Genomic DNA, 12,392 nt, shown 5'->3' with positions numbered 1-12,392 from the left:
TATTTTAGAATGATTTTATTACAATATTATGGTTTAAATGTATACACACACACCTTGCCGGAATTATATGCTGGTATAAATATTATGGTTTGAATGTATACACATACACCTTGCCGGCATTATATGCTGGTATAAATACTTCTGGATAGCCATCGCCATCTACATCTTTATGGGCTATTTTACCCACGGTACCAGATCCTACATCCAAGATGGTCTCCATAGAATATGTAAAATCACCATGTGATGTTGATCTTGGTTTTAATAAATGAGCTCGACCATCATCATCGCCTGATAAAATTATCATCGGTTTCCTAAAATACAGAAAAAAAAATCGTGGTTTAAAGTTTACACTGTGTTTCTATTTTCATCGGTTTCCTAAAATACATTAGTCCCGAAATGACCTAGTTTGTGTCGAGTGGACGTTAAACCTCATTTATCTCTCTCTCTCTCCTAAAATACAGAAAACAAATCTTCGTTTAAAGTTTACGGTGTGTTTCTATTTTCACACTGTCTAATCTCTCTTAACGAATATTATAACAATTGTGTCATCTTCTCTTCTCCGCACAATCCAGCCCACTCTCCAGATAGGCCTTAATTCAAAGCAGTCACATACTCGTATATTCAATCAGGCCCGTCGGAACGAAACCATAACGTATATTTACAGATAATTATTATCTGTTTAAAGGGCGGGTGTGTGTGTGGGGGGGGGGGTCTCCACTCTCCATTATCGTCCCTTTTACTCAGATAGTCTTAAACATACATTATGCAAGAGCCAAATCTGTACTCAGATAGTCTTAAACATACATTATGCAACAGCCAAATCTGTCTATTGCAGGTCTTTCTTTAGGCCTGAAATGTTATCAAAATCGAGACTTTTTTTTATCGTACCGATTTTAGTAATGATGATCAAGGCTAGGCCTAAATTCTCGGTTCAGAGTGGATCAATTTGACTGAAATTTTCAGCCAATACCCTTTACATTATCTAGTTTTTAACTATTATAGTGAGAACTGCCAGCTCTTTATCTAATCTCCCATAATGTATCTTTAATGAGTAGACCTACTGCCGTATTTTATTATTATCACATGATTGCCATGCGCCACCACTGATCATTCAATTCGCCGTTTAGCGCATGCACTGGAGATTGGCCATCCGTGATCTAGAGTGGCGAGTCTTGTTCCTCATATAAAATCATCGGTAAGCACGTCCCTAATTATACCATACCGTTCTCTCACAATTATGTCTCTTTACATATCGTTTTTTTTTGTATTTGACTTCCCCTGAGTATTATCTGTTGGTTTTGACTTGACTTCCCCTGAGCATTATCTGTTGGTTTTGACTTGACTTCCCCTGAGCATTATCTGTTGGTTTTGACTTGACTTGAGCATTATCTATTCAGTATTTGACTTGAGCATTGACTGTACTATAAAATTTTAACACTCACCCGGTTTTATGATGTTCGTTCTCGTAAACTACTTCCGGTGATCCTGGTGCTCCCTTGCCCATTCCTGATGCACGAGAAGCGAAACCAGTAGCAATGACATGCTGTTTAAATGTTCCAGTTCTGTCAGATGAAAACACGAAATAAAATGAAATGAGGTTTAAAGTCCTACGTTTATTGCACCAACCAGGCTAATAAAGTTGAGCATACGCCATGCTGTGTACATGGGCATTTTGCCCTGACAGATGTGATTCAGGCTACTCTTCATCGAATTCCAACTGCTAAGGGTTCTATTATGTGAGAGCCAACGTTTACACCGTGTCTAGATTATTTTAGACTATCCGAAGAACTACAGTCTATTCCCTGTAACCATGACAAAGAAAGGGCAATCTAGAAAATCCCAAAGGAACTTTCTTGGATGAAAGTAAGTCCCCATCTACATCTAAAACCTATTAAAGCCCTGAATTATCTGAATCTAAAACCTATTAAAGCCCTGAATTATCTGCATCTAAAACTTATTAAAGCCCCGAATTATCTACATCTAAAACCTATGAAAGCTCCGAATTATCTACATTTAAAACCTATTAAAGCCCGAATTATCTACATCTCATTAATGCCCAGAATTATCTGCATCTAAAACTTATTAATGCCCCGAATTATCTACATCTAAAACCTATTAAACCCAATTATCTACATCTAAAACCTATTAAACCCAATTATCTACATCTAAAACCTATTAAACCCAATTATCTACATCTAAAACCTATTAAACCCAATTATCTACATCTAAAACCTGTTAAACCCAATTATCTACATCTAAAACCTGTTAAAGACCCAGATTATATACATTTAAAACCTGTTAAAGTCCCTAATTTATCTAAAAACTATTAAGACCGATTATTTTGTTTATCTATAAATCATATAATTTATGATTTTAGGCTCTTAGTTATAATGTTTTATATTACCAGAATATCTCACCCTTTCACTGTTGATGCAAAGGCCCTTATTATATTTTCTGCTAGGGGCCCCATACGCGCATAACCCGGCTCTGGATCTGACTCGTGCGCTAAGATCTCACAATCTGTCATTATTGAGTATACATTACCTGAAATCTGAAGGTATTTCAAACGCGTACATCCCAGCATTTCTAGCATCATTACTAGTGACCAGTAGATCAAGTTTGCCATCTTTGTCAAGATCAACAACCTTTACGTCAAACACGGCCTTGATATGGTTGTCTATTACACGGCTTTTAATCTGAAGAGACAGGTTATATTCTATTATACACAAAGAAACAAAGTGAAGCACACTTTGTGTTTTTCACATTGGCCTGTCTTAAAAGATACATTATGCAAGATTTAGATACAAAGCTGGCCATTCTTGCCGTAATAGTTCAAAAATAGATAATGCAAAATGAATATATTGGAAATGTCATTCATATTACTCTATTCTGAGCGAAGATACTAGCCTTTAAAGGTTTGGCAACATGTGTGCATTAATTGTAACCACCGTACTTGTTGTTCGAAGCTCTCCATATTTGAATTAAATAAAAATATAGCCGAACCGTTCTAATCTACTTAATATCGGAGATATCCGATGACATCGAGAGTTGATTATGGTCTTGTGTTAATAAATGTCTATGTAACATTTCAGGCCTAAAGACAGACCCGCAATAGGCTGATTTAGCTCTTGGTTTGGAGTGGACACCCTAATAAAATGAAATAAAATGGAGTTTAACGTGTTACTGTTCCGACTGGGCTAATGAAGACGAGACCAAGAAAAAACAAATGTGGTTTGCAGGAATACATCACTGACAATCACAAAACATAAAGAGTTTATCCTGTTTTTAGATTTTAGTCATGATTCTGAAAAGAATTGGCCGATTGGTTAGCGCGTTCACGTTGTATCATTAGGTCTGTCATTGAGTCAGCTGGCGTGGATTCAATTCCCCGGTTGTACGTGACAAGGAGTAGGGTCGACTGTTCAACCTCGTTGGTTTTCTCCGGGTCCTCCGGTTTCCTCCCACTGCTAAAGATCCCCACGCGCAAGCGAATGATAGAAATAAAAAAAATTGAACCATATGTTAGTCACGAAATTACCTAGTTTGTGTCTAGTGGATGTTAAATCCCCATTTCCCCCCTCTCTCCCCCCTCTCTCTCTCCCCCTCTCTCTCTCTCTCTCTGAAAAGAATTCCAAGGTTCTCTATTTAAGCCAACACGGTAGTCACAATAAGTATGGAGGTACTGAATCAGAAATACATTTTAACTGGACAATTGGAGACAGCTCTCGATCGTGAATGGCAGCAGTTGCCCATTACGCAGATGAGACGACTTATTGGAGGGATGCGACGATGGCTGAAAGCTGTCACCAGGACACGTGGCGGGTTTACCCGCTATTGATGATCTGTGTCATCAATATCATCTGTGGACTCAAAAATGAAATTTTGTTTCTGAGCTGACTTAATATATGTTCCTGTATACTGTGCTAGTTGTTAAGATTATAGATGTAATAATTCAGATTCGCCCCAATTTGGTATTTGTTAAAGTTATCCAAGTTATGGGGGTCGCGGTGGTTGTGTAGTTTGGAATCGAGTAATTTCTAGCCAGGTTCGCACTGGAGGTTGACACAGATGAGGCAAAAAACAGAGACCCAGCGTACAAATCGGTAACGTGCACGCAACGGATCCTCTAAAAACTACATGCAAACGTACCACTGTTTGGGTGAAATGCTCCTCGCACAGAAATCGAAATTAGCATACGCCAGTCTGGCAATGACGTTAAACCCCATTCCATTACCTTAGAAGCATCATTCCATCTGCCATGTGGATCTGTTGTCCAGTAGATGTTGAGAGATTTAGAGAAGAAGCCAGCTGTGACAATACAATCCATTTTACCATTTGATGTTGGTAGACTGGTTATTTCAAAATACACATCAGGACCATGAGCTAACACGTGGGTTTTCCACGTGGATGAAAGAGCACCAGAAGATGGCTGTTCAAACCAAACCAATTCACCGTCCTCGCTTCCTGTTAATATGCAAATACTCTTCTAAATACTGACAGAACTTCAGCCTCCAAGCTTCCAAAAATTAGACATTCATGCACCAAGTTGTCCCATCTTAATATTTATCAATGCCCAACCCTAAACACGGGTGGGTCCCGGATTTTTTGAAGGAGGGGGTTGTTTTACAATGTTTTTATGTAGCTGAACAAGTGTGTGTTGGTGTGTGTGTGTGGGGTGTGGGGGTGTGGAGGGGGTCTCTGGATCCGCTCCTGCTCAACCTCTACGATGGACATTACCTCCTACCTTCTGATCGACCCAAAGATACAGCTATTTAACCGTGTTCCTTATAAAGGCCATACCCCAAAATCGCACATTTCGCCTAGAATTTTTAGAATTTACTGGCGGAACACTCACCCCCACTGCCCCTTTTTCCCACCGCCTTTCCCAGCCCACAGTCCTCTTTTCCATCCCTCCACGTCCCATGCTAGAAAATCACAGAGCCGTTACTGCTTTATTAATTTAGGCTGGCGTATTTTCATATAATATGTCAACTTACCAAATAAAATGGGTTTCTTAGCTCTACAGGACACGGCATCAACTCGGCCATCACCGTTCATATCCTTCCATTGAACTCTGTGGTAGAACCAAGCAGCATCGGCAGAGTTATCGGTGATTCTGTAAGGTCCTTTTGGTGGAGCGGATGAATAATCGAACAGATCTATGACGCCATGTGCCTTTAGTGGCACCAGAAAACCACCGGATACACTCATCATATTCTTGTGAAATACACTTTCTATAATAATAATAAATACACTTTCTATAATAATAATAATAATAATAATAATAATAATCAATACACTTTCTATAATAATCTTTCTATACTAATAAATACACTTTCTATACTAATAAATACGCTTTCTATAATAATCTTTCTATACTAATAAATACGCTTTCTATAATAATAATCAATACACTTTCTATAATAATCTTTCTATACTAATAAATACGCTTTCTATAATAATCTTTCTATACTAATAAATACGCTTTCTATAATAATAATAAATACACTTTCTATAATAATAATAAATACACTTTCTATAATAATCTTTCTATACTAATAAATACACTTTCTATACTAATAAATACACTTTCTATACTAATAAACACACTTTCTATAATAATCTTTCTATACTAATAAATACACTTTCTATACTAATAAATACACTTTCTATAATATTCTATAATAATAAATACACTTTCTATAATAATGAATACGGGGGGTTGGATGGCCGAATGGTTAGCACGCGTGCGCTGTATCATAAGGCCTGTCATTGACTCAACTTGCGTGGTTTCGAATCCCCGGTTGTACGTGACAAGGAGTAGGGTTGCCTGTCCAGCCTTGTGGGTTTTCTCTGGGTCCTCCGGTTTCATCCCACTGCTAAAGAACCCTACGCGCAAGTGAATTTTTGAAATAAAATTAAGCCATATGTTAGTCCCGAAATGACCTAGCTCTCTCTCTTTCTATAACAATAATAAATACCCTTTCTATAATAATAAATACCGAATACACGTTCTATGATAATAATAAATACACTTTCTATAATAATAAATATACTTTCTATAATAATAAATACACTTTCTATAATAATAAATACACGTTCTATGATAATAATAAATACACTTTCTATAATAATAAATATACTTTCTATAATAATAAATATACTTTCTATAATAATAAATACACTTTCTATAATAATAAATACACTTTCTATAATAATAAATACACGTTCTATGATAATAAATATACTTTCTATAATAATAAATACACTTTCTATAATAATAAATACACTTTCTATAATAATAAATACACGTTCTATAATAATAATAATAAATACACTTTCTATAATAATAAATACACGTTCTATGATAATAATAAATACACTTTCTATAATAATAAATACACTTTCTATAATAATAAATACACGTTCTATAATAATAATAATAATAATAATAATAATAATAAATACACTTTCTATAATAATAAATACACGTTCTATAATGATAATAATAAATACACTTTCTATAATAATAAATACACTTTCTATAATAATAAATAAATACACTTTCTATAATAATAAATACACTTTTTATAATAATAAATACACGTTCTATGATAATAATAATAAATACACTTTCTAATACACTTTCTATAATAATAAATACACTTTCTAATACACTTTCTATAATAATAAATATACTTTCTATAATAATAAATACACTTTCTATAATAATAAATACACTTTCTATAATAATAATAATAATAAATACACTTTCTATAATAATAAATACACTTTCTATAATAATAATAATAATAATAATAATAATAATAATAATAATAATAAATACACTTTCTAATACACTTTTTATAATAATAAATTCTATAATTTCGTGCGTTTTGAGGTACTGTCTAGACTGGACAGCTAGATTTGTGTTAATAAGGTCACTGTAACGCCAGAATCTTGGGTGAAACTGATATAGCACCAACCATTAGGCCATTTCCCTCAGTCAGACTCCATGTTTGCAAGTGACCAATCCAGTAAACACACGCCTGGTCCAGCGCGAAGGGCAAGTCTTTTAAAAGAAGTGCCAGGGTCACAACTCAGCAGACGTACCATTATGAGACAGACATTATAAATTTAGACCCTTTTCTGGACAACAGGGCAGGACATAAAGGACACATTGTTTTTAGGGTACCATGACACAGGATTGTGTAATCGAGTACATGTTTTTTTGTCTGCACATCATTCATAAGAATAATTAAATCCTGTCCCGACTTGATTTGGTTCAAATAAAAAATTCAATGTTTTTCTTTGTTTATTTTGTCTGAATAATTTTGATAATAGCATATAATTACAGCTGAAGTAACGTTGTCAACAACCTGTACATCTTATTTAAACCTAGCCAGGTCCAAAATAATCTATAGAGTTAAAAATATGTTGACCCATTGTGTGTCGGTGAAAAAGACCCCACCGCCTACCAGACCGGGGACCAAGGAAATGCCAGAAAATAACTTAGCTGGCTTTTTGGAGAGAGCCCATTAGACTATGCGTGTCTCCCCCCCCCCCCGTGCCGTTTAATTTCATAATGAATTATTTGTTTTGTTTTTTTTTCATTAATCTACGCATTTTGTCCCCTCTATACACACACATACCTAACCTTAATACGGTCATTTCGGGACTAACATGGTTCACTTTTACTTCAATAATTCGCTTGCGTGCAGGGTTCTTCAGAGAGAGAGAGAGAGAGAGAGAGAGAGCGAGAGCGAGAGAGAGAGAGACTAGATCATTTCAGAACTAACATATGATTCAATTTTATTTCATAGTTCGTTTGCGCGTATGGGTCTTTAACAGTGGGAGGAAACCGAAGGCGACCCTACTCCTTGTCACGTACAACCAGGTAATCGAAACCACGGCAGTTGACTCAATGACAGACCTTATGATACAACGTGCAAGCACTAACAATTCAGCCATCTAATCCCCTTAATACGGCTATATGTATCCAGTATAATGGAGTATGGTGAAATCGTTCTTACCTGGTACCGCGCCAACTTCATTCGGCCAGGTAACAGATGATGTAGCTGTGATGACTTTGATGCCGGCGACGTTATGAAGGTGAGACCCGATCTTCGTCACTTCATACACATGATCTTTACTAAGAGGAACTGCGTTGAAACTTGATATAAATAAATGATATTTATCCTTCGCTGAACTCGCATGCGTGTCTTCTACAACTTCTATAAAGGCAGCATGAGGTGCTGAGAACGTTCCTAATTTTTTAACCGAGGCTCCCTGTATGCCGGCTGAAAGAACAGACGCTAGCACGAAAGCCAGAAACCCAACCATGTCCTATCTGTAACCAGCCGAGGACGACGACAGACTATCAATTTAACAAAATTCTAGTGCATATTTATATGTCACCTTCATTCCAAAAAAAAAATAATAGATAGAGCCCAAACTATCATGGCCTATTTTTATCATAACCCACTTAGCATGAATGGGTTCGTGACTTATATTGACTGGCCCTACCTTAACAGGTAACAAAGTTAATCCTCAGTGGTACAGGACAGAGGGCCTTGCATGGGACAGCGTATAGTCGTTCGGGTGGGACGATAAGCCTAGGCCGCGTATATTCATTGAAGTGCACATAAGAATAACCTTGACAGTTGGAATTCGATATAAGAGTAGGTCGTGGTGCCGCTGTCCGGTCACAATTTGCCTGATAGCACACTGTACGGTGTATGCCCGTCTTCATTACTCGATGCAGAACAGTGGGACGTTAAACCCCATTTCATGTCATTTATAACTCAGTTTACGGTTCTTTGAATTTAATTACTGACTACATAATATATGCATAAAAATAAATATAAATCAAACCATAAGTTGTCTGCATTCAATGGACTGCTTCGGATGTTATAAGATAGATATAACTTTTCTGATGGGCTCCCAAGATGAGCGAAAAAGTACTTTGAAATATTGTTGTAACTTACTTGTATGGCCACAGTTATGAATTGCTTTGGTTAGGAGACGTTTCAGATTAGCTGGCTGTCTTTCAAATATTGTATGTTTTGATTTTTCTGCTCTCATGCTGTGTTTTAAAGAAGTTTGGATGCTGTGGGTTATAGCTAAAGACAAGGGTAATACTATTAATTGAACTCTCCTTTACTTTGGTAGCCCTCAATATTTAGATATCAATGACCAAAGTCTTACTCATCATATCTTTTATTACCTCGATGGGTTAAAGCTGTTTCAGTAGATTTATCTCCACCTAACCTGATCTGAGAATCCTTAGATCTTCTTTGACAATGTGACAAAGTGCTCCATGACTTTTATTAAATTTAGATTATAGTCTATACTAATATCTGTGGCGGTCGTGTGTTTGTTTGTTTGTCTGTCTGTCTGTTCAGGGTTGGCAGCTACAATGGGGTTGTCGTCCCCAGGCTAAAAGTTGGTGTATAGGGTTAGTGCGGACTGGAGAGCAACATAACATACCACTTCCGGTTTCGAAGTTACACTACATCCAGGTGATGGCTACTCCGGGTCAACCGCTAGTGTATACATTAATCGTGGGGTCGTCTTGGTACTTATCGCTAAAACCAGATTGTTAAAAGTATTGTCATAGTAACGAAGATTATAGAGAGTGGATTATATAATAAATGTATAAATAATAATAAATATAACATTTAAAGCAAGAAACAAATAAAGACGTGCAATAGGCAGTTTTAGCTCGTATATAATACATCTTTAATGCAGTAAGTCGAGTGTAGATGGTAGCGAACGTTAAAGGAAAATACTGGTATCAGTCATTATCGCATATAATAGAACTTAGTGACAAGAAATTCGCTCATGTATCTGTTATCACTCGCCACTTCAGTCAGTTATATAGAAGGATAACTCGTGTTTTCCTCACTTCCCGTTTTTGAAATCTTGCCGCATCTATCGTAGCAATGATCTGTGAGTTAAAATAATATTTGGAACGTGTTTATCATATATGTGATAATGACTGACACCAATATTGTCCTTTAAGCAAGGAAAGTCGTAGATATCTAGAAGCTAAAGATAAAGCCTTGACAAACGTGTCGTACCAGGTCCCGATTCAGCTGTGATAAAATTCAAGAAATTGATTTCGCGTTGGTGTTTTAACGTCCAGAAACTAGGGCATTTTGGGACTAACATATGGTTCAGTTTTATTTCACTTGCGCGTAAGGGTGTCTAGAGGTAGGACGAAACCGAAGGACCGGAAGAAAAACCCACGCGGTTGGACAGACGACCCTGTTCCTTGTCACGTATAAGCGAGGAATCGAAGCCAAGCCACCAACCAACATCTGGTTCAATTTTATTTCAATAATTCTCTTGCGCGTAGGGGTCTTTAGCAATGGGACGAAACTGGAGGACCTGGAGAAAACCCACGAGATAGGACAGGCAATCCAGTTGACCCAATGACAGACCTTATGATACAGCGCGCATGCGTTAACCATTCGGCCACAGTAGATATACCTGTAGGGGATATTGAAATGCAAATATCTATGCAGGTTGTGATATGATAAATAGTCATGGACACTTGACATGCTTTGAGAGTATGTGTCACAGTCTGTGATCAGCAGACTGTGGAACTGGTACTAACAAACACACAATGTTGATGATAGACCTCGATCAGGTCGTCCTAGAGCCACTACACAAGCCCAGGATCGATACATTTGTACACAGGTCCTGCGAAATCGAGGACAAACGGCCAATAAGCTTTCTGTAAATTTGTACCAAGTTACAGGAATTCGCGTTACACCACAATCGATTAGAAATCGGCTATATGCAGCCCAATTGCATGCATCACGACCATTATCTCGCCAGCACATGGCAAACAGGCGTTAATGGTGTAGGCGTGTAAATGAGTGTCATGCTAACGTTAACGTCAGACAGCATGACAGATTCGGGCGTGGGTCTGTTATGGTGTGAGGAGGAATCACCATGACTGGCAGAACGGACTTGCATATTGTTCAAGGAAGGGTCACTGGTGTGTACTACCCTGACCACATCCTGGCACCGATAGTTCTGCCCTTTGCTCAACGTGCAGGTCGACTTTTCATCTTTCAAGATGATAATGCCCGTGCACATCGCGCTCGTGTCGTGAATGACTACCTCCAGCGTCACCATATTGTCCATATGCCTTGGCCAGCCATTAGTCCCGACCTTTCCCCTATATAGCATGGCTGGGACATGATCGGGAGACGTGTTAATCGACGTCAACATCAACCGACAACACTGCAAGAATTGGCCGTGGCACTGCAAGAGGAGTGGGTCAGACTGTCCCAAATCGTGATTGGACGGTTGATTAGGAGCATGCCATGACGAATTGCTGAATGTCTGAGGATTGGTGGAGCAAATATTATTAAGACAAAAGTCAAAAACGCCCATTTTCACTTTTGACAGTGTATCTCTTTGCGAGTGAAATGGAGCCATCAGATAGGCCGCCCATGTGAACTGTTTGTGTTCATGTGTAGGCAATTGGCCTGTTATTAACATACACTGGTTACCTATAATAAAAACAGCAGTGCATTTCCGCAGTTTTGTATTGTTTCTGAATATCCCCTAATTTTTTTTAAAGAGTATAGTATATAATTCAGTAGATATACCTGTAGTAGTATATAATTCAGTAGCGCTACCTGTATTAGTATATAACACAGTATATTTACCTGTATTAGTATTTAATTCAGTAGATATACATGTACCTGTAGTTTTAAAGATATTTCTTATCTGAGTGTAAACCGCTGACATAATGATACGATGATAAGCAATATAAGGTAAACATGATCTGAACTTTTAACTCACAGAATTAGGTCAACACCCATCTGTTATTTCCAGACGTTTTAAACAACAACTGTGTTAGCGACGAGAATAATATAAGTAAGCATGCACCTGTCGTTATTAAAACTGTATATGACCGTGAATGCAGTGGAGCGCAGAGGTTTGGTGATTTCCTGGGTCAACTGCTTGATTGTATATGTGCCCCCAAGACTCAAGTATAGTGAGAAGGAGAGAAATGGGGTTTAACGTCCACTAGACAAAAAAACTAGCTATTTCAGGACTAAAACATGGTTTTATTTCAATAATTCGCTTGCGCGTAGAGGTATTTAGCAGTGGGAGGAAACCGGAGGACCCGGAGTAAACCCATGAGGTTGGACAGAAGACCATACTACTTGTGACGTCAAAGCAAGGAATTGAAACTAAGAAATTGACTAAATGACAGACTTTATGATACAACGCGCACGCGTTAACCCTTCCGCCATCCAACCCCCTCTCAAGTATATGGCCTATTACTGAGAAATACGAGCAAGGATGACATTTTAAATATGTAAAATATCACTGGGAATATATTTTAGAATGATTTTATTACAATA

General features: G+C 37.4%; 1 protein-coding gene across 1 annotated transcript; it reads right to left on the bottom strand.

Moving 5' to 3' along the window:
• LOC126829472 (uncharacterized) lies at positions 1-8,368 on the bottom strand. The gene is made up of 6 exons (XM_050559381.1): positions 8,034-8,368; positions 4,998-5,234; positions 4,235-4,464; positions 2,545-2,696; positions 1,443-1,562; positions 1-311 (listed from the first exon to the last, which is right to left on the bottom strand). The coding sequence occupies exons 1-6, from the start codon at positions 8,341-8,343 to the stop codon at positions 83-85; spliced, it is 1,278 nt and encodes a 425-aa protein (XP_050415338.1). The 5' UTR covers positions 8,344-8,368; the 3' UTR covers positions 1-82.
• Between the last annotated feature and the right edge of the window lie 4,024 nt (positions 8,369-12,392).

This window comes from Patella vulgata, chromosome 8 (genome assembly GCF_932274485.2).
Source record: "Patella vulgata chromosome 8, xgPatVulg1.2, whole genome shotgun sequence".
NCBI classification, from domain to species: Eukaryota; Metazoa; Mollusca; class Gastropoda; family Patellidae; genus Patella; species Patella vulgata.
This window is presented reverse-complemented; position numbering and strand designations above follow the sequence as displayed.

Excerpts from the sequence above, each read along its gene's own strand:
- LOC126829472 (XM_050559381.1), bottom strand. The coding sequence starts at position 8,343 with ATGGTTGGGTTTCTGGCTTTCGTGCTAGCGTCTGTTCTTTCAGCCGGC. Across the intron at positions 4,465-4,997 it reads TAAGAAACCCATTTTATTTG|GAAGCGAGGACGGTGAATTG; the intron begins GTAAGTTGACAT and ends GCATATTAACAG. Across the intron at positions 312-1,442 it reads AACGAACATCATAAAACCGG|GAAACCGATGATAATTTTAT; the intron begins GTGAGTGTTAAA and ends TCTGTATTTTAG.